Below are 21,877 nucleotides of genomic sequence, written 5' to 3'. Positions count from 1 at the left end.
TCTAAGGTTGTAATTCCTTACAGAAGCAGACTGCCATATCTTTCTCCCTCAGAGCAGCTGGTGGGTTAGAACCGCGGGCTTTCAGTTTGCAGCTGTTTAACCACCGAGCCACCAGGGCACCTCTACTACATGGTACAATGCTTTAAAAATAATCTCCTGGGGTATTTGTATAATACTATATACTTTATAAAGTTTCCACATACATCATTCTTTTCTGTGCAACTGGGAAGACAAGTGTAATCAGCATCTCCATTTTACATGTAAGAGGATGGATTTAGGGTAAACGAAATTAGTAAGAAAACTGGATAACATTACTATAATGCTTACAAGGCTGACTATGTGCTAGATGGTGTCCTAAACACTTTCCACATGTTCACACCTCCCTCGGTATTATTACCATCTCCACCCTACAGCAAGGGTCTCAGCAATACAAACTCCACAAGACCAAGGTCAAAAGAAGGACAAATGATGACTCCAGAATAATGCGCAGGCAAAAGTCATTAGTCCAGGCAGGTGAGGACCACCTCCTCATCCCCACGTGCACTGTTATTCCACCATAGCCCCCTCCGCTGCAAACTCACCACTCTTAGAACTCAGCCACGGTGAGTTAAATGCATTCCTGGGTGACATGAACAATAAACTTATCTGTACCATGAAACGGCCACTTTTTAAGCTTCTTTACCAACTAAACCAAGTTCCTACAATTAAGCACACCTGGTGAGTTCAGGTATACATAAAGCACACTTTTTAACGGTCAGGAAATCTTTCCCTTCCTGACCATGGCAATAAAGACACACCAAGAGCCATCGGTGCGTAGGCCTCACTGCAAAGATTAGACGGGAAATCCATTATGCATTCAAAATAATTTACTGCGTGCTACCAACATTTAACAGGACATATCTGACATCTCTGAACCTTTTGCTCCAGAAACTTTATTCAAAAGTAAGAATCAACATATACTTGGAATACCTTTATTTACGAGCAGTGCCTTCAAGATAAAAACTGCCATGGAAAATGTGGTAGGTTTGGTATTATTAACCACGTTAGAGCTAGCCTGTGAATAGCACAGCTCAGCCTCTGACCCTACCAAGCTCTTCAGTTGACCTCTAGCACCACAGTGCTGACAGTCATCTCCCCATTAATTATCATGTCCTCGTTTCACAGAACAATGGACTTTATTACTTTACCTCTCATCTTATTAAAAAAAAAAAATTTTTTTTCAGAGCAGAACATTAGAAAAGGGGGCACACATAGTTTGATGGAAACGAAGAGCTGGAATCTAATGAGCGGTTGACAAATTAACAACTGCGTACTATATAAAGTGCAGTCACATCTTTTTTTTCTTGCCTTAAGAGCAAGAGCAAGCCAATGAGATAGTATGTGTGAATGTGCTAAAAAAAGATAAAGGGCTTTGCGCGCAGGGGTGTTGACAGGGACTTTTGCTCAAACACACACAACAACGTCATCCACATTAGTCTGCACTAAGTTATCACCATCTGCATCTTACAGTGAGGGTCTAAGAAACAGGAAAAATCCATGAGACCAGGGTCAGAGATTGATAAATGATGACTCCAGAGGAACGCACAGGAGGCCAGCAAGTTCTTCTAATGCTCTCTTTCTTAGATCATCTTCATCACAATCCCCCAACCCGAATCCTCTCTCCATTCAATACTCTCTCCTCTGGAGAGGCAGTAACACAAACTGCCTCATACACACACCACTGCAAATCACTGAGGCTGGCTGGGAAGGGAAAGGAGTAAGGAGAATAGAAAAAAAAGATGCTTGGGGTAGTTTTTTGAAAAAATGAAAGAATTATTCCTTTCCCTGTACCTGTAACTATGCCTGTGGGTAATCCCCTTACATCTGACTCTAGGTTTGGCCACGTGACTACCTTTTGCCAATGGGACATTAGCAAATGAAATGCAAGTGAAGGCTTAAAAATGTTTGCACACTGGGGCTTGTCCTCTTTCCCTGTTCTTGGGGCCCTGAACCACCAAATAAGCCTGAGCTGGCTGATGGAGGAGGCCAAGCACCCATCAAGTGAATGAGGCTACCTGAAACCACCCAATCCCATGGCATGAGTGAGAGCAACAGAAATCTGCTGAGCCAGCCTGAACCACAAAACCAAGGGAAATAATAAGTTTGTTTAAACCATGTCTTAGTCATCTAGTGCTGCTGTAACACAAATACCACAAGTGGATGGCTTTAACAAAGAGAAGTTTATTCTCTCACAGTCCAGCAGGCTAGAAGTCTAAATTCAGGGCACCAGTTCCAGGCGAAGGCTTTCTCTCTCTGTTGTTTCTGGAGGAAGGTCCTTGTCATCAGTCCTCTCTTGGTCTGGGGACATCTCAGCACAGGAACCTCAGGTCCAAAGAACGTGCTCTGCTCCCAGAACTGCTTTCTTGGTGGTATGAGTTTCCTATGTCTCTCTGCTCACTTCCCTCTTTTATATCTCAAAAGAGATTAGCTTAAGACACTACCTAACCTTGCAGACTTCATCGATATAACTGCCACTAATCCATCTCATTACATCATAGTGATAGGATTTACAACACATAGGGAAATCACATCAGAAGATAAAATGATAGGCAGCCACACAATCATACAAGGGAGTCATGACCTAGCCAAGCTGACAAGAGACTTTTGGGGGACACAGTTCAATTCATGACAAACCACTAGGTTTGGAGGCAGTTTGCTATGTAGCAAAATTGCTTGGACTTGTCTTAGAACTTCTCAGAAATGGGAGAACAAAGTGGAGTTCAACAGTTACTCACTGAGCACTTCTAGCTATAAAGTACTAGGATACAACACACTAGGATTATGAGAGATACACAGACAAGTGAAGCAGGTCCCCTGACCTTAAGGAGTTTGTAATCTAACAGAGGGCATTACCAGCATAGAGAGAGTTACAGTGCAATACAAAGGAATCAAACATCATTCCCTCCCATCTCACAGAATGTCACTACATGAATGAAGTCATTCCTCCAGACAACTTCTCCTGTAACATACAGCCGTTCATTCAGTGTTCAAACCTATGAAGCAGAGAACAAAACAGATGGAAGCCGTGTCCTCATGGAGCGTACAGGCTAATGGGTATAGTGTATGGTGATGCTCCTTATGTCTTAGGGGATTTTCAAGAACTTTACGCATATGAATTCCTTCAGCACGAACAGGCTGAACATAAGTTTACTTACTAGAATACTAGAACTGAGAAAGAAAGATGTCTATTTTTCATAGTCTGAGGCCTCAAATGTCAAGTCTGAAAGCTGAGCTATACTGTTTAATCAAAGGTTTGTTCTGTTAGAAATCAGAGAGAGAGAAAAAAAATGAAAATAGATTATGGGAGCTTTACAAAAGAACGTGCAATTTTAGGAAAAAGTCTTCTAGAACTAGAATGTAATTTCCATGAGGGCAGGGATTTTTTGCTTTGCTCACTGGGCATACCTGATTCCTAAAACTATGTCTATGCCACAGCAGGCTCTCAATAAACGCATGTTTAATGAATGAGCAGATGGATGGACAGATGGATAAATGGATGGTATAAAGTGAAGCGAATTGGGCAACCAGGATATTAAGAGAAGATATTTCCAAACTCACAATAGCTGAGAGCGTCTTTATCAGAAAAGACAGCCACACTAGTTTATCAGGACGTAAGCATGCCCCCCAAAAAAAATTTTTTTTTTTCTAAGCATGCCCAAAGGACGGTCATCATCTTTTTTTATGCCTTCTTTGCCAAAAAGCTTTTAGAAAGTTTGAAATTAAAATTTTCATAAATTATAAAAACACAACTCACAAGAAAGTAACTTAGATCCTAAGAGCATGTCCCACACATGTACAACACTAAAAATGCAAGTACTGAGCTGGATTCATTCTCTTTTTCACAATGAAAACCAAGACGAAAGAGCACTGACTTAAAATTGCTACTGCAGCCAATCTCTGCTTGGATGGATGAGATGAAATTCAACATATCATCTTCATGCAGACAAATGAGTTCTGGAGACAATTTTTTTTTTTTTTTAATTACTATAAGTATAAACAAAATGTGTGACTATCTGCAGTCAGAATTTTGAGCCAACAAATGCCCAAATGGCTATTGATAATGAAGCTGGTAACCTATGGGTGAAAGGAATGTTTCCTTTAATCCAAATTCTGGGCAAATTAATGTCCATAAAGTTCGATCCTACACCTACACCCAGATTCAATTCTCCTACCAAGAAGAGGTCATGATTAGCTGCATCTAAGGAATCAAAGGCCGCAAAAAAATGCTGTCTCTCTCATCTTTTGTTTGTAGGTTTTCTAGAAGCCAAACAGAGGAGTCAGTGCCTCAGGCAGCAGGAATCTACAAGACCACAGGAAACTCGTTCCAGAAACCTGACCCACCCCAAGCCTGCTGAGCAACAGCCCTCACTATCAGTCCTGCTCCCAAATCTATTACACTCTCTAATCCATTACCTTCTCCAAGAAACGGAAAACTGCAAACAGCCTGGAAAAAAATCTCTTCAGGGTTGCCATAATTGTCCAAAGACGAAAGTTCAGCTAACTGATTCTATCATAAAACAAAATTTAAACTCAGAAAATCTTAAGCCAAGAAAAGATTTCAATTTCATTTTAATATATTTATTAGTCAAAAATTCTGAAAGAGTAAAAAACTGTCTTCTAATGGGCTATCCACCCTTGCCATTGCCTTGTAGTGTCCTGTTTCTTCTATTCCACCATAGGATTCCACCATGGAATACAGGAAGCAGGATACTACAAGCCAATGGGATATTAAGATGCCAAACTTCAATCATTTGCCTTAGGGTTCCACCATCACATGGATTCTAATAAGCTCCATCCTCTAAATTCAAGCAACAAATACTACTGTTTACTGTCTATGTATAAGATACATCAAAATTCCATATAATGAAAGCCTAACAAAAATAACTTTAATTCACCTTACACTCTTACAAATAACTTGTAGTTTCCAAGGAAGAGCCTCTTCTCTTACACCTTCTGGGTATGAGCAGCCTCCCCACCCCACCCCACCCCCCATGCCAGGCCATCATCAGGAGTCCTGTGGGAAGCAATGAAAACATAAAATCAAGTCAGACACTGGCGGAATCAGAAGACATGTTTTTCAAAAGGAAGAGACCCAATTTATTAAAAAATGAGCAGAAGAATCTATGCGGGAGGGATTCAACCAGAGGCGCACTAAGGGCTGCAAGCCTCCCTCTGCAGTTCTGCTCTGGACGGGCACTGCACAACGCCAGCTCTCCTTCTGGCACACCATCTGCCAGACAGTTGTGAGTTTTATGCTGTAGTCCAAACTGTCGGTGATTTGTTTTGAAGCGCTGAGCTCAGGGAGTTATGTGGAAGTCAGATAACGTACCTTTGAGCATTTTTTTTTTAAACCATTTGTAAAAGGCTAGAACAGAAAAACCAAAGTGTACAAAATAGACAAACCAAAGAGTACAAGGATTGAGGTGGGGAAAAAAGAAAGTGGGAGTAAAGAAAGAACGTAGGGATTCCTTCTCTTACACAAACACTTGAAAAAAATTCATCAGCAACAAAACATACAAGGTTTGCAAAAAGCCAAGGCAAAAGTACATGGAAGCAGTTTATAAGACACTTCAAACACTAAGCGTAATACTGCCGCAAACAGGAAAGGCCTCAAGAATCCACTGATCCCAAGGCTTGGAGAAGCTGGATTTCTTCTCACACCATTAACTTCTAAGTCCCTAGAGAGTCATCGCAGTTTAAGAAAAACTCAGCAAGAATGGAAAACACACTGGAGCAGCATTGTAAGAGGAGACTAGAAAGAGAAGAACAATATGTTTAACACACCAGATTCTGGGAAGCCAGCATACAAACCAAGAGACTGGGATGTAGAGCGCATAGTCTGGTGTCAGACAAGGTCTAACCACATAACAGAAACCACACCAGTACTGAAATCCAAGGGACTTTAGGACAGAGAATTGGCTACTCAGCTGAAGCCATCTGGGACAGTGAGGCCACCCACAAACTAGCAACAGCAGGAAGCCAGTGCCATTCCTTGGCTGGAGGGGCAAAAGGAGAAGGAATTGATTCCAGAGCCAGGCAGTGGAATCAATTCCTGTGTCACCAGGCAGTACTTCTTCCACAGTGGGTCAGAGAAGATGCGCTGGGGCCATGAAGAAGATACACCTGCCACTGGAGATGCTACACGGGGCCTAGGGGAAGGGGAGGATAACGGTGCGGGGGGAGGTCCCCTCTCCAATCTCCCACCAGTGAGTCTCACAGGTGCCTGAGAAAGGGCAGGCCCATAGGAGTCGGACATGGAAACGAAACCTAAGATTTGAGTTCTACAGATCAAAGCCCATGGCTCCATCTATTATCACCATGAGCTTTGCTGAAAAGAGGCAGTGTCTTTCCACCAATGCCTGTGTTTACCCACCCCAGTAGCCGTTCACTCTCCCTCCACCCCCATTCAACAGGACCTTGGGTTTACCTCATGCAGGGCAAAAGGAGCCACTGCCTAGAGGCATAAAGAAAGGAACAAAGTTAACCTTTGGCTTTCGAACATCTAAGGGCTCAGGACCTGGTGATTTCTGGGGCAATTTAAGGGGTTTTTGAGCATAATGCTAATTTTAAGGGACCTCTACCTACAAACTGACTTTAGACTCCAACCCCTGCATGAAAGGGTGTTCCTCTGTATTCCTAAAGCCACTCTTCATGACGTCTACTGAAAAACTAATCTTAAGTCTCAGCTGTGACCCAGGAAATACAAGCACACAGCACAGTCAGCTTAACAACCAAGAGCATGCTGAACATTAAGGTGACTGTCTCTACTTCTGTCACTAGTCCCCTCTTCAAACAATACCCATCACTCTCCTCTGAATGACTGTCAAAAAAGTTGGGCACAAAATACAAGACACCACTGTGCCAATGAACACCAAATTGGTCCTGATGTTTTAACTCTCTTCAATCTTCTCTCCAAAGGTCTCTCCTTGAATATCTAGAATTTGGAGCTTGGAAGGGATGATAATAACAAACCAGCAGGGGAAACAACAGCCTCCTGATAATGAACCCTGCTTCACTGGGTCTGTCTCTACAAAATGTGTAGATTCAATAAGAGCGCAAGATCCCAGAATTTAAAAACTGAGATTTGAAGGTGCGCATGTGTTGATTAAGGGTCCCTGGTGATGAAATGGTTAAGCACTCGGCTGCTAACCAGAAGGTCAGTGGTTTGAACCCACTAGCCACTCCGCAAGAGAAAAAAACCTACAGATCTGCTCCTGTAAAGATTTCAGCCTAGGAAACCCTACGGGGCAGTTCTACTCTGTCCTATAGGATCGCTATGCATCAGAATCGACTCAACGGCACACAACATGTGTTGATTAAACTCTTGGTCCCATAGTAGGATTGTACATTTACACCCTTGTCATGGCCTCACTGTGGGTGAGTATACTTCCTCATCATTCCTTAATTTTTGATTGAGCCACTTGCTCCTTCAGTTAATAGGCTGTCAGCAGACATGATGTGAGCAGAGGCTTGCGATGTGTTCACGTGACTGGGCTTGTCTGCTTGTACCTTGGCCAAGACCATGAGAAGAACAAGCCCCAGATAGCCAGCGGGGTACAAAGGGGATGAGAGACAAGTAGAACAGAACTGGATCCCCCCGCGGTCTGTATCCAAGCCCTGCCACACCACACTACAGCAGCCAATGAGCACATGCAGGAGGGAAAATACATGACTGTTGTCTAACCCGCTGGCTTGGGTGGTTTTTACGCAGCACTACTGAAACAACAGCTGACTGATGAAACACAGATGGCAGAAATTTGGGAAAGATAACACAAACTGAAAAGGCACCAACTCATTGACTAACGATCCCTTTACTCATCCATTTCTAAAGCATGATTTCCAAAAAAGCATTTGAGAAGCCCTCTTCTTCACCCCAGCCCTGAGGCACTCTCTTCCAAGAAGTGAAAACAGTCCTTTAACATATCAGACCTAAGCAGAAAAGGGATATCGATTTAAAGCACAAATAACAACAAAGAAATCTAAAATGAGTTTCCAAGGTCAAGGGAAGGGAAACATTTAAAATATCGTTAGCCTTTCTCATCCTCTTTCACACCTAGCACGTAACACATTTTTTGTCTCATGTAAAAATCATAAAAAAATAAAAATAATGAAATTTAAAGAAAACTGAATTGGAATTGGAGGCAGACTTAGCTTCAGAGCCCAAGATCACCTTATGAGAAAGCACATAAGAAAAGGTTCAGAGGTTTCACTACTGAGACTCTGAATATAGGTGTCTTTGCAGAGACAATATAAAACCTCAACTACAGTCCCAGGGAGAAACACCATAGCAGCAGAGGAGGTGATGCTCAGATCTTTCAAACGATTGGTACATCGCCTCCTGTCCTAACAGGCACTAGGTATACTAATGACTTCAAATAGTCAACCATTTGACTTTTTGTTTTTTCGTTAAATGGAACAGATTTCAGTCCACCCTCTTTGGCAAATTTACCCAGGAAAGTGTACACAGTCAAATGACTTGGGCTTCATAAATTATGGGCTGTCGCATTACTTGTTAGAGTAGATGCAACTTAAACTATGAAAAATACTTGCATCTTTGCCAGTGTTTATTCCATACCTGACTATTCTGAAATATGAGTGAGAGCTTTGCTCAGGTTCCTGCACAAGTCTCTCAACAAAGGAAACACTGAGGAAGCACCTCAAAATAATATCATTATTATCAGGAGGAGGGAAAAAAGCCTGAACACAAAAGTCTTCACTTATTCCAGCCCTTTCTGTAGCTGGAAAGATTATCTTTAGGGCCGTCACATCTCACCGCATCTAGAGCTTTAGCACAACCTCTGACTTCATTAGAAAGTGCTTCTATCCCAAAACAGGCCAAATGGCCTAAGAAGTAGAAGGAGAACTTTATATAATCTGATGTCATCCCCGCTCTCAGAGAGAATCCAACAGCTAAATCAGGCTTTCAAAAATTTACCCCGATGAAACAATGATTGGGTGCCTCATCTTCATGTAAAAGGGATCCAAGTTCAGGTTCTGCCAAGGGTTTAGTTAAATCTCATCTATCTAACCTCACCGATAGTAGGTCTAGATTGTAATCCTTTGACAAAGTTAATTCTTACTGACCAACATTCACAATGAGTCTTGGCAGCAACACAGACAATCACGGTCCAGCCGACAGGACGTAAAGAAAAAAATCCTGATAGGAAATTCTAATTTAGAAATACCTGAAACCTAGCCATGCTATGCAGGTATGCTCTACAATATTGACACAGGAAGTCTTCATTTTATTTAGTGTATCACTTTTACACTGGGTTTAACAAAAGCGGAAAGGCAGAACAGATATCCTTAAATATTAGAGTTGTAATATCTGCTGAGTCAAAAACGAAAAATTCCAACAAGTGAAAGCAAACCTGTCAAGCATCAACATAACCTGTATGGGCTAAAACACACACAGCAACAATGTCTAATGATGCCTATCCCCATTCTTTCAAATTCAAACCAGAACCCCACAAACCAAACCAAAGAAGTCACTCATCAGCTCTATTGATCTTACCTTAAGCAAAGCACACAATAGCCATGTTTGAGGGGAAAAAAAGTTTACCTATTCAAGCCATCATTTTTTTTTTTTTTTTTTAGTAAGACTAGGGCATCTTTTATAGTCCTTACTTTCAAGATGTTTTGGGTTTCATTCCACTTATTTGTCCATTCCTTGGTCAACTCTTGAACCTAAAAGGAAAAATATGCATATATAATTGTTCTATAAAAAATTATGATTTTCTTCCAGTGATTTTACAAACCCTTATAGCTTACGGAAGAATGTACTATAGTTATTTTTAACAAGCTGGTAATTCCCACCCTTGAAAGAATCATCACCAAATAGATATCAAAATAAGCTGATCTCATCCTGCATCCGACATTACAGCAAAAGAAAGAACAGACAAACATTTGTCAGGTTGCCTGGAGTTTTACAAGTCATTTTCATGCTGTACTTAAATACAAGCTGCTTCTCTGAGTGTTAGCCAAAATTATAAGGTCAAGAATGACAACATCCCATTAAATGGGTTAATGTTTCCTGACTATACTTTAAGGTCCTAAGAAATTGTGATTTATTTTTCTTTCCAACTAGATGTGGTAATTAAACCACCTTGGATGATGCAGTTTTCTTTTAGAAGATAATTTCCTTTTGTAGCTCAATAGAGTTTATTAGTCTCATCCTGTCCTTAAAAAAATTAAAAAAGGTGATTCTTTAATTGGCTCTCTTAATGAAAGCAAAAATTTTGATAAAAATCAGGTTCTCTCCTGTCTGCTGTAACTTGATCACGGCACAGTTGGAAACTGCTTCTCAAAGTTAATGGAAACATTCTGATAGCTTCATAAAACTTTCTAAATGATCCGCCTGGTAGCACAATGGTTAAGCAATCGGCTGCTAACCAAAAGGTGGATGGTTCAATCCACCTAGGGGCTCCATAGGAGAAAAATCTGCTCCCATAAAGATTTCAGCCTAGGAAACCCTATGGGGTTAGTTCTACTCTAATACACAGGATTGCTATGAGTCGGAATCGACTCGACAGTACACAACAGGTGATCAATTAAGAAACAAAGAGCAATGCTTCAGTCAGGAAGTGAAAAAAAAAAAAGAATGACTAATGTGTTCTGTGGAGAGGAATTTACCTAAGACTGAGAGGAGGATGCCCTGGTGGTGCAGTGGTTAAGTCCATGACTGCTAACCAAAAAGTGTGTGGTCAAAACCCACCAGCCATTCCACAGGAGAACGATGTGGTTGTCTGCTTCCGTAAAGTTTAAAAAAAACAAAAACCAAACCCATGGCCGTTTAACTGACTCGGACTCAAAGTGGTCTTTTAGGACAGAGTAGAACTGCCCCATAGGGTTTCCAAGGTTGTAATCTTCACGGAAGCAGACTGTCAGCACACTTTGTGAAAGAAAGCATTCGCTATTGACAAAGAACGGAAGAATGAGGGGAAAATCAAAATCTATCCCAATCTCCTATAACCAATCATTCAGTGGCAGTTCGTTTCACTCCTCAACTCACCTTAAACAGAACTACAGGAGTTCTACGTTAACATTTTTTAATAATGATTCTTCTACTCATTATTAAAGTCAAAATCTGTCATCGTCTTGGTGAAAAGCATAGGACACCAGACTGAAGAGTTTCTCTTAGTTATTTGTTTTTAATGGTTTGAAAACACTGCAACCAGCCAGGCACTCCCCAATCCTGACTTTCACCACTTGAAAGTCCAGGCTCACAGAACTCTGATGGTAACAGTAAGTCATATATATGGCTACCGTGTTTCTCTGTTTGTTTGGGAAAAGCTCTCATAAAGGGGATATTCTTATGCCTTCTTTCCATATAGAAGGAAAAAGACTGGTACACTGCATTTATTAGTTTATACTCATCAGTTAACATACACATTCTCACTGCCAATTTCTCTGAGAAATACAAAACCTTCAACAATAAATGATTCTGCATTTCACCAATAGATAAGTTCTCACTGAAGAAATGAAGCCAATCAATTCCTTTCCCATTCAATCAAATAATTCTAGCTTTAGGACATTACAATTATGCCATGGATTTATTTCACTAATGAATTTAAATCAAATAATCTTCATTTATAAAATTAACAAAAAATGAAAATGTTGTGATACCACCTCTATCGAGGTAATCATGTGAGGAGATTTATAGCCAAGGAGATGGCAAGCAATTAAAAAGGGTCGGCAATACACTAAACACAATTTGGAAAATGTTAAGAACAAGATAAGCAGTCATTTCTGTCACAGCATGCATAATGCATTCAAATTAAAATGTTTATTGGTTTCTATTAACTTGCTAGGTATTCCTGAAAACTATTATTAAGAAACAATTTAAGACTATACACAGACATTTCATAGCACTCAAAATTAGAATTTCAAGCACCAACATATAAAATTTCATGGGAAATATAGGGATTAAGACACTCATGTTTTTACAAATGCTATTATCAGCATAATTATTCAGGGAAGTCAACAAGTTCCTAACTATGGCCCAATTTATATCTTTAATATTGTTTATTCTTGAGAGAGTCTTTACCAACACAATCCAACTTTCCCTTTCTTTCTGTTTTAACCATTCAACACAGTGAACAAAATCAACTCCAAAAATTGTTCTTAATGCCTGTTTCTCTTTTTCACAGAGGATTTTGTTGTTGTTGTTGTTAACAAAAATGGCATATAACCAGGTAAGCCATGAAACTGGTCTTCAAAGAGCGCCAGTGCAGGAATGCTGGCTTTGGCTGCTAACATCTCCAGAGCTCTTCTCTCCTCAGGCCGGTCACTGCCACTCTCCCTCCCAGCCTCAAATCCCACTCAGGTTTAGAAAAACGAAGCATCCACCTAAAGTATTTAGAGATTCCCCAAGTGCTGCACTTCCAGCTGGAAACAAAGCAAAAGGGATGGCAGAAAACGAAACCATGGTCATTTGTAAGTTTCTGGGAGCCCCTGCTATTTAGTGAATGTTGAACATGGACTCTCTAGACCCGGGATGCTTGTCTACTCTGATGTTCCGAGCCACCTCACTGATTTGCAGGGCAGGTGTGTGAATTATAGTTGCAGTTAGCCATTCTGTGACAGACAAATTCCACTTAGTAAGTCATACATAATGTGATCTGATACATAAAAAGTCAGCTATTGTGCTTCCTTTAAAATGACCCTGGGATTTAGCTCACCAAAAAAAAAAAAAGACTGAGAGTGGGAGTGGGGGGGGGGGTTGCCACTTAAGTAACCAAGAAAGAAGATCAATCTCAAACGAGAGCACTAAAGAGCATGTGCTTAAAATATAAGTGCCTTAGTTATCTAGTGCTGCTGTAACAGAAAATACCACAAGTGGGTGGGCTTAAAACAGAAATTTATTCTCTCAGTTTAGGAGGCTAGAAGTCCAAATTCAGGGCACCAGCTCTAGGGGAAGGCTCTCTCTCTTTCTGTCCACTCTGCAGGGAAGGCCTTTGTCTCTTTTCAGCTTCTATTCCTATGTTCCTTGGCAATCATGTGGATGTTATTTATCTTTCCCCTTTGTGCTTGCTTACTGGCTTAATCTGTTCTTTTATATCGAAAAAGAGTGACTTAAAGCACACGCTACACTAATACTGTCTCATTAATGAAATAAAGAAAACCCATTCCCAAATGGGATTATAACCATTAATGGTATAAAAACCCATCAAACCAAATACATTGCCATGGAGTCAATCTCAACTCATAGCGACCCTATGGGACAGAGTAGAACTGCTCCACATGGTTTCCAAGGAGCGAATGGTGGATTCAAACTCCTGACATTCTGGTTAACAGCCAAGGTCTTAACCACTGTACCACCAGGGCTCCACTAATGGTATAGGGGCTAGGATTTACAACATACTTTTGGGGGACAAAACTCAATCCATAACAAACAGTAAAAGTTATGATTTAAAAAATAAGTCAAAGTATCACTTACTCTTGCTTCATTCTGCTGAAGTTTTTCCTCCATACTTAAAGCTGTAGGGGAGTCTAACAGGGCAATCTACAATTTAAACCACAGAAAAGATCAACAATTAGTAAACAGCAAAAATCTAAAGACTTTTTCCATGAATACAGTAAATTATCAAAAATTTCCAAATAAAATATGAATATATAAAAAAGCATCAGTTATAACTAAGTCTTTAATTTATGGGGCACAAATCTCATAATGTTGAAAACCATCACACCCTGGTAAACCTACATTTGCAATGCTAATCAGCAAAGTGCAAGACAAACATGTAAGTGATCTTTTACCAAAATCAAACATGATCTAAACCCCAATAGGTCCTCTATGATTCACCTGTTTTGAATATGCACAAACTACAAAACTCAAAAGGTAAAAAGGGTGAGTCCCGCTCAACCACAGGTTTTCGAGATTCATCCGAGGGGATACATGCAAATGAAATGCATTTATTCTTACTGCTGGATAGCATCCCGTGTATGGCCTGGCTACACCACAATCTAGTTACTCACTCCCTTATCAATGCTGCAGGAGTATAAACAACAAAATCAGGTGAAAACAATGGTACGCTCTACAATGAATGCAACTGGAATTGTTAAAAAGAATGAAGCAGCTTTATTTGTACAGGGTTTTCCCCAAGATATACTGTTGACTGAAAAAGACAACATTAAGAATAGGCAAAAACATGCTTGGATGTGACCATAATAATTGCAGGTGTACACACCAAACTGTAAATAAAGGCCTGGCGATCTACTTCTGAAAAATCAGCCACTGAAAACCATATGAAGCACAGTTCTGCTCTGACACACATGGGGTATTAATAGTAAAACACACATGCGGTATTAGGCATTGAAAAACGAAGAAGGGCTAGTGTGCATCACACACCTATCACTCAGCTCAAGGACTAAAACGCTGTAAGTCAGCTGAAGCCTCCTGAGCACCTCTCTGCCTGGTTCCATTTTCCTTTCCTGTCTCTACCCACCTCCTTTTTAACAATTCCAATTCCACTGTACAAAAGGCCACCCTACGGATATTCTTCATGTCAGCACTCTCCTAGTAAAGAAAATGTAGCTTTCACTCCTCATTTGCTTTCCCAACACTGCTGCAGTCAATATCCTTATGCCGACTGACTGCATACATGGGTATATGAATAGAATTAAATTCCTGGAAGGGGACTTCATGGGTTATTTCTATGTGTGATTATTTTAAATTGCCAAATTGTCCTCCACGGAGACTTTTTTTTTTATTACTATTTATTTTTCAACTTATTTTCAGACAACACCCACGAGGCGGTCTTCTTAGGTTCAGTTAAACATTTAGACTAACGCAACAACCGTGGCCATACCTGGCACTTGCCTACGCAGCAGAAAGCAGAGCTTGCCTGCGGGGAGGCACAGGTTCCACTTCCGCATAGCAGTTGTGATGGTTAAGATTGTGTGTCAACTTGGCTGGGCCATGATTCTCAGTGTTTTGGCCGTTGTATAATGTTGTGGTCACTTCCCTGTTGAAATCTGGCATGTGATCACCCCCATGATGGAATCTGCTGAGTGGAACCTGCAGGGGTGGGGCCTGTGGCAGCTCACCGCCCCCTCCACCTGCATCTCTCCACCTTCCACCGCCCACTTCCTTCCTGCTCGCCTAGCAAAGGCTGGTGGCTTGTTCTGGATCCAGCAGCTGTCTCTTCTCTGACCTCAGGTTCTTGGGACTTGAGCTAGCATCTTACCTGTCCATCTTGGGATTCGTTAATATTCATGGCCTACAAGCAAGAATCCTGCTCCCCGACCTGCCTATCTTGGGTTCACTAGCCCCTGCAGCTATGTCAATCAGGAGAAACCCTGCAGTCTTGCCTGCCGACCTTGGGGATTCCTCCACCTTCACAACCTGTGAGGGGGACCCTGCTCTCCAATTTGCTGATCTTGGCTTCACCAGCTTCTGCAGCTCCATGAATTGGGAGAAGCCTCTATCCTGATCCACAGACTTGGGACGTTCCAACCTCTACATTCGCGTGAGCTGTTTCCTTGCTATAAATCTCTCTCTATATATACTTATATGCTTTACTGGTTTTGCTTCTCTAGGGAACCCAGCCTAAGACAGCAGTCTGGGTAGCAGTCCTCACAGTTGTCCAGGAGCTATTCTCCTGGGCCCTCTGAGTATCAAGATTCACACACTCATGCGTGGAGCCCACCTTTACTTAGAAGCCCACACCCCACAGGAGCTGATGTCTCTTGTAACAACTCCATGTGAACATCCTCTAGGGTCCCCGCAATGGACACACCCAGGTACAGGAGTTGCTGTATGGAGGAAAACCCAAAGCATAACTTTCTGGCAAGCATTTATAGTCCTACCAGTTGCCATTGAGTCAATTCTGATTCATGGTGACCATGTGTCAGAGCAGAACTATGCTGCATGGATTTTTCAATGGCTGATATTTTAGAAGTAAATCTCCAGGGCTTTGTTCTGAGTGACCTCTGGGTGGACTCAAACCTCCAACCTTTTGGTTAGCAGCTAAGTACGTTAAGCCTTTGCCCCACCGGGGACTCAGGGTTCTATACAGACGCAATGTACCAATTAGGGACTGTTTTTATCATTAGAAATGTTGCCTGCTTATAAGCCAGCATCCCATTTTTCTGTGGTTTGCAGAGAATGAAGCCAGAAAGTTAATTCAAGGTCAGTTCTGCCCTTGGTGAAAACAAGTTTTATTAACCTGTTACTGCAATGCATCACTTCACCTAGCATGTCATCTTGCTCACAGATGGTACTCAATAAATATTTCTCACTGAGGAAATAAAAGTGACAGACTTTTTAACATGACAGCATTGTTTATACACAATTGGTAATTTTCAAACCAGTTAGTATGCCTTTTAATAACATGGTTAATTTTAAAGAATCCACTGTTGGGATTTTTCATCTAAAATTAAAACAAACATTCCTACCACACCATCAACTCAGTAGATAATCAATGACTGAATATATGTGAATATATATCACAACCACCACCCCCGTTGGAAAAGTATTTTGAAGTAGCGCATGTAAAGAAAGATCCACCTAAGTCCTTTATTTAAAAAATCTTTGATAAAACTAAGCTATTTTCAATTAAATTATTCTTTGCAAGGTTTCTGTTTAGAAGAAAATAATTCATGACTGCATAACATACAGATAGAATTCACGTGTCATTAAATCAAGAGAAACACTACATCAAATCTGTAGCAGTATTAACGCCACTAACAGTATAATGAGACCTGGTGGCGCAGTGGTTAAAGCATTCTACTGCCAACCAAAAGGCTGGCGATTCAAACCCCCCAGCCGCTCTGTGGGAGAAAGATGTGGCACTACGCTTCCCTTAAGGTTACAGCCTTGGAAGCCCTATGGGGCAGGTCTACTCTGTCCTATAGGATCACTATGAGTCAGAATCAACTTAACTGCAACCGGCTTTTAACAATGTATACAAGCACCTCTTTCTTCCCACCTTTGCCAATATACTGCATAATCAAGCTTTTTGATCTTTGCCAGTCTAAAAGGTGAAAAGGACATCTCATTATTTTTAAGAACTCTGAGGTAAAATTTACATGCAATAAAATCCACAAATCTTAAGTCCACAGTTTGATGATTATGTTTCTATACACATATACAAATATATGTATATAGTTATACATACCCATTTCAATCATTTTTAAAATTTGCATTTATTATATTTCAAATGCTATAAAAAAAAAAGTAGTGTTTTTTTTTTTATTGAGCATACTCTCATAGGTTTACAAAGTCATTTAAATTTATTTTTTCTATGTATCATGGACTCACATCCTTTGTTCATTTTTCTATTTGGTTTGATCATTTTCTCATTTTTTTATAGATGCTTTTTTCATAATAAGAAAACTAGTCTTTTGTTGTATGAGTTGTAATTTTTTTCTGGTTTGTAATTTTTATAGCAACTTTTAATTATGTTATGTAAATATTCTATGTTCTTACTTATTTTTGTCTACTGGAGCTCTCACAAAATGAGAAAGAAGAGTTAAAATTTCCTGTGATGAACATGTGTCTGGCTTTCTCTCCTATTTCCCAGTTCTCTTTTTTTTTTTTTTGGTTGTTGGTTTCCTTTCTGAAATTTGATGACATGTTTGATTTTTATTATTAGCTACACTCTTTAACATGAGAATATGCTCTTTTTAAGCTCACATAATGCTGTTTTTACAACACTGCTTTCTTTCCCCTTAAGTTACCTGGCAGGTCTTTGCCCCTTCTTTCAAACACCATGTAACTGAGTTTTACTTTGTGACTCCACATCTGAGATGCAGTCTATCCTAAAAGTTTACATTTAAAATTCATCTTTGATCCCTTGCTGTAAAAATGAGGAACACACCCAACTTCCATCTTCTCTTCCCCACTGTCTTCTTTGGTTCCTGACTTTTGCTTTTTATTTCAGTCCTACATTGTTTCATTTTATTGTTTCCATATACATTCAAAAGAAAAGAACGAGCAAAGAAATATTTTCTAACTGCCAAATTAAAACCAGAAGTTTGAAAATATGCTTTAAATATAATAAAAGGGAAGAGACACTTCAAAAGAGAAGATATCTAAATACTCAGTGTCATTAATCATCTGAGAAATGCACACTAAAACCATTCTGTGATACCACTATACATCCACGAGAATTGTTACAATGAAAAACATCCAAAACCAAGTGTTGACAAGGAGCTGGAGCAACTACGACTGACACTCTCATACGCTGATGGTGGAATATAATTAGTATAAGCACGCTGAAAAACTGTTAGGCAGTATCTACTAAAACTGAACATATATACATCTTCTGACCCAGAAATTCCACTCTCAGGTTAAACATAACACTTATGCAATTATATGTTCACTAAAAGACATGCAGAACAAAGTTCATCACGGCACTAATTTTAACAGTCTCAAACAGGAAACTCTCCCAATATCTATCTAAAGTGGAACAGATAGATGGGTCAGGACATGTTTGCATGAGGGAATACTATATAGCAGTGAGAATAAATCACCTACAACTGTATTTAAGAGCATGGATGAATCTCACAAAAATAATGTTTAATGAAAGAATTCAGATCAAGAGAATATGCACTATGTGATTCCACATATATAAAGAACAAAAACGGGCAAAACTCATTCACGCTGCTAGAAGTCAGGACTCTACCCTTGAGGGAAGGGCAGGAGGTGCCTGTAAAGAAGCAACAGAGGTGCTTCCAGGATGCTGTTAAAGGTTCTGTTTCTTGATCTGGGTGTGGGTTAGATGGCAGAGGTCAGCTTGGGACAATTTACACTTACAAAATGCAATTCTTCAGTACACACGTAATACTTCAAAAAAAGTTTAACGAAAACTTTATATAGTGGTTTATATGATAAAACCCAACCCAGTGCCGTCAAAAACAAAAATTGTATAAAAGATTATACATATAAACCACTGCAGATACACATATATATATATATAGGTGAAGCAAACACAGGTCAGAATCTTTTGCTTTTTTAAATTGTGCTTTCAGAACTCTAATGCACATGCTATTTTGCAATGGCAAATGTGTAAGGCTATTAAAAGCAGGAGCTGATTTTTATTTAGCTGTGCCTAAACAAATAACCCTAGAAATGAAACTTTGATTTGAGTAAGTAACATTCTCAATGACCCATGAATAGTATATTCTGGGAATAGAGCAATGGCCTCAGAAAATTTATATAGGGACTGTTAATAAGCATTTATGAACACCTGCTCATTTTACTAAACATCATAAAATTAATTTAGGATAAGCTTGTATTGTCTGACAACGATTTAGAGTTTCATAGCATGATGAATTATTTTAAACTGGACTCCCATTTTTATTGTACTGTTTTAAGTTTATCCAAAAATTTTGTCTTCAATGTGCTCTAAAATAGATTTAATCATCTTTTCCGTCCTTACCTTCAAAACTAAAGCAAAACAAAAAAAAAAATTCCCTTAATTACAGCAGTGGTCTCTGGTCATGAAAGAAACACAAAGACTACAAATAAAAGGCAACTGTTTGGCCTTATATTTGGCCTCTAAAGAAGTAACTCTTTGGAGAGAATCTATAAAAGTTTTAATAATTAAAGTCATTCTGTCCATGTGGGTTATATAGGCTTCTTCTGAAGTTTTCCTCAGTTTAATTCAAAAAGGCCAATCTTTCCTTTTTCCCTTCATTCTCATAACTTAGTAAAAGGTCAAATACAAGAAGCTAAAGCTAGAATTTTCCAAATATTTTCACTCACATACAGTAGCTTGGGGAGCCTATCAAATTATCTTGAAACGCTTACTTTAAAATAAATAATGTTTTTAAAACAATAAGGAAAGATATCAATAACTAGGTATATAATAAAAATGATTATTTTGGTTCACGTTATAAGTTACACAAAAACTAAAAAACCCATTGCTGTCGAGTCAATTTCAACTCGTGGCAACCCTACAGGACAGAGTAGAACTGCCCCATAGGGTTTCCAAGAAGAGGCATATAAAAAACCATATAGGCCTCGTAAAATCACACCCAGCTGACTATTCATCCTGACAGCTTCCATTCACACTGGAAAGCTCCACAGGATCAAGTCAAATGTGTGTGGAGGTATTTATAAGTACAAGGAACAATTTCTCTTCGACTGCTATCTGTCATCTTATGGGAAAGAGCTGTCAGGTGTATTTCGGCACACAGGAACATCAGTGAGATTTTTATCCAGTCAATATTTTCACAGTCGAAACCATTTATGGGATGTCAAGAGCTTCAAGTGCCACGTAGTCCTAGATGGAAAGCACTGCCCTAGAGATGACTGCATTAAAGAAAAGTGTTTTTTGTTGGTTTTTTTTTTTTAATGATACACTTATGATATCCACTCATGGGTTAACAAAATGGGAGGAAATGTCTCTCTGTTTTATTTCCAACCCCAGTCTAAGTTCAACATTTTAAAAAGCTATCCTTGATTTTCTTTCAGGGGTGGTCTTTCTTCACAGCAACCCACCAGAACTTAACTGTTACACTATTCATCACAGAATGTAACTGTACACTATACAGTTTATAAAGAAGTTTACTGTGAAAAACACAAAAAGACAAGGCTTCCTCACTAGAATCCCAAAAGGAGCCTGAGGCAAGGACATTTCAACAATCAAGCAAGGCCTGAGGGACATCACCACAGCCAAGTCACAAAGTATAATATCACAGGTGTCACTGAGTTGCCACAACCACCTCTATAATGGGCCATATGAAATAAAAATTTAGAAAAGTATTTAAATAAATCTTTTCTTCTGATAAAACACATTTTCAAGTCATGAAATGCATGGGTAGAATTTCAGACATTACTCTAAGCACCTCAAATTCTTTCCACGAATGGCGATTATGCCACTAATCCTACTGCATGCTAAAATTCTATCTAAAATTGATAATTGTAGTTAATCACTTCAGGTTTAGTGGATAAAATCTACTAGAGCACATAATGAACGCGAAGGCCAATCGGAGGCTGATGTGAAGGAGTAACTGGCTAACTCATCCAGTCTTTTATTTAGCAGTTATTTGGCATTGGGTTTCATTTTCTGTTTTGTTTTTTACTTAGTCAAATTAATACTACATGCGAGGTAACTGTCTCATTAAGATCTAAAAATAGATGCCATTACTCAAAGAAAATTATCCATAAATCTCAGAAAAAAACACAACCTGATTCCCCTGAGCAAGCAACATTTTCAGCCTGGCTATTTCAGCTCGGAGCTCACGGATGAGTTTGACGTTGGCGTCCTCGTTAATCGTAGGTTTGTTGATGATGTTTTTGGCTCTATTTGCATAGCGAAGGGTACTCAAGGTTTCTCCATAATTGACATCAGCAGGTGAAATGGCTGTGAAGAATGTATTCAAAAAATTATTTATTCAGCACTCCGTGTTTCATTTAACACAAAGTTGGTTTGTAATTTAAAAGTCAGATTAACCCCAGGTCACTGGATAGACTAAATATTCATTGCCACGGGAACAAATATTAAAAATTATCTAAGATTTATAGGAAAGAGTGCTCACTATACCAAATTACATGTTATTCTGCTCTTCTTAAGTCAAGGATCAACCATCTAACCAATTCTAAAATGAAAATGATACATGAGATATCTCGCTGTAGTTAGGAGCATTTTTTTTTTTTTTGGTCGTTGTTGAAAATAGAGGAAGACAACTTTCAGACTATTTGTACTTCTCAATAGTAAGTACATTAAAATACTTTTACAAAGGTCTGGCAAAGCCTACTGTCTTTGTAAATATTGAAAGCTGTAAATTGATTTGTAAATATCAGTCAATTCTTTTCCTCTCAACACTTTTACTTAATGCGACCCCTCACCTCCCTACCACACTTAAAGGTTTAGGTTACTATACAGTCACG

The 21,877-nt window shown here is 39.4% G+C and overlaps 1 protein-coding gene across 3 annotated transcripts in view; it reads right to left on the bottom strand.

The window, feature by feature from the left end:
- Positions 1 to 21,877, bottom strand: part of LOC100656214 (kinesin-like protein KIF16B) — a 373,573-nt gene that overhangs the window by 290,049 nt on the left and 61,647 nt on the right. For all 3 annotated transcript variants that reach the window (XM_064275760.1, XM_064275759.1, XM_064275761.1), the window contains exons 10-12: positions 21,175 to 21,350; positions 13,478 to 13,543; positions 9,667 to 9,726 (exon numbers count right to left, since the gene is read on the bottom strand). In XM_064275760.1, the coding sequence (XP_064131830.1) occupies positions 9,667 to 9,726; positions 13,478 to 13,543; positions 21,175 to 21,350 (302 nt within the window). The remainder of the gene's footprint in view (positions 1 to 9,666; positions 9,727 to 13,477; positions 13,544 to 21,174; positions 21,351 to 21,877) is intronic.

Source organism: Loxodonta africana, chromosome 24 (genome assembly GCF_030014295.1).
Source record: "Loxodonta africana isolate mLoxAfr1 chromosome 24, mLoxAfr1.hap2, whole genome shotgun sequence".
Lineage (NCBI taxonomy): Eukaryota > Metazoa > Chordata > Mammalia > Proboscidea > Elephantidae > Loxodonta > Loxodonta africana.
This window is presented reverse-complemented; position numbering and strand designations above follow the sequence as displayed.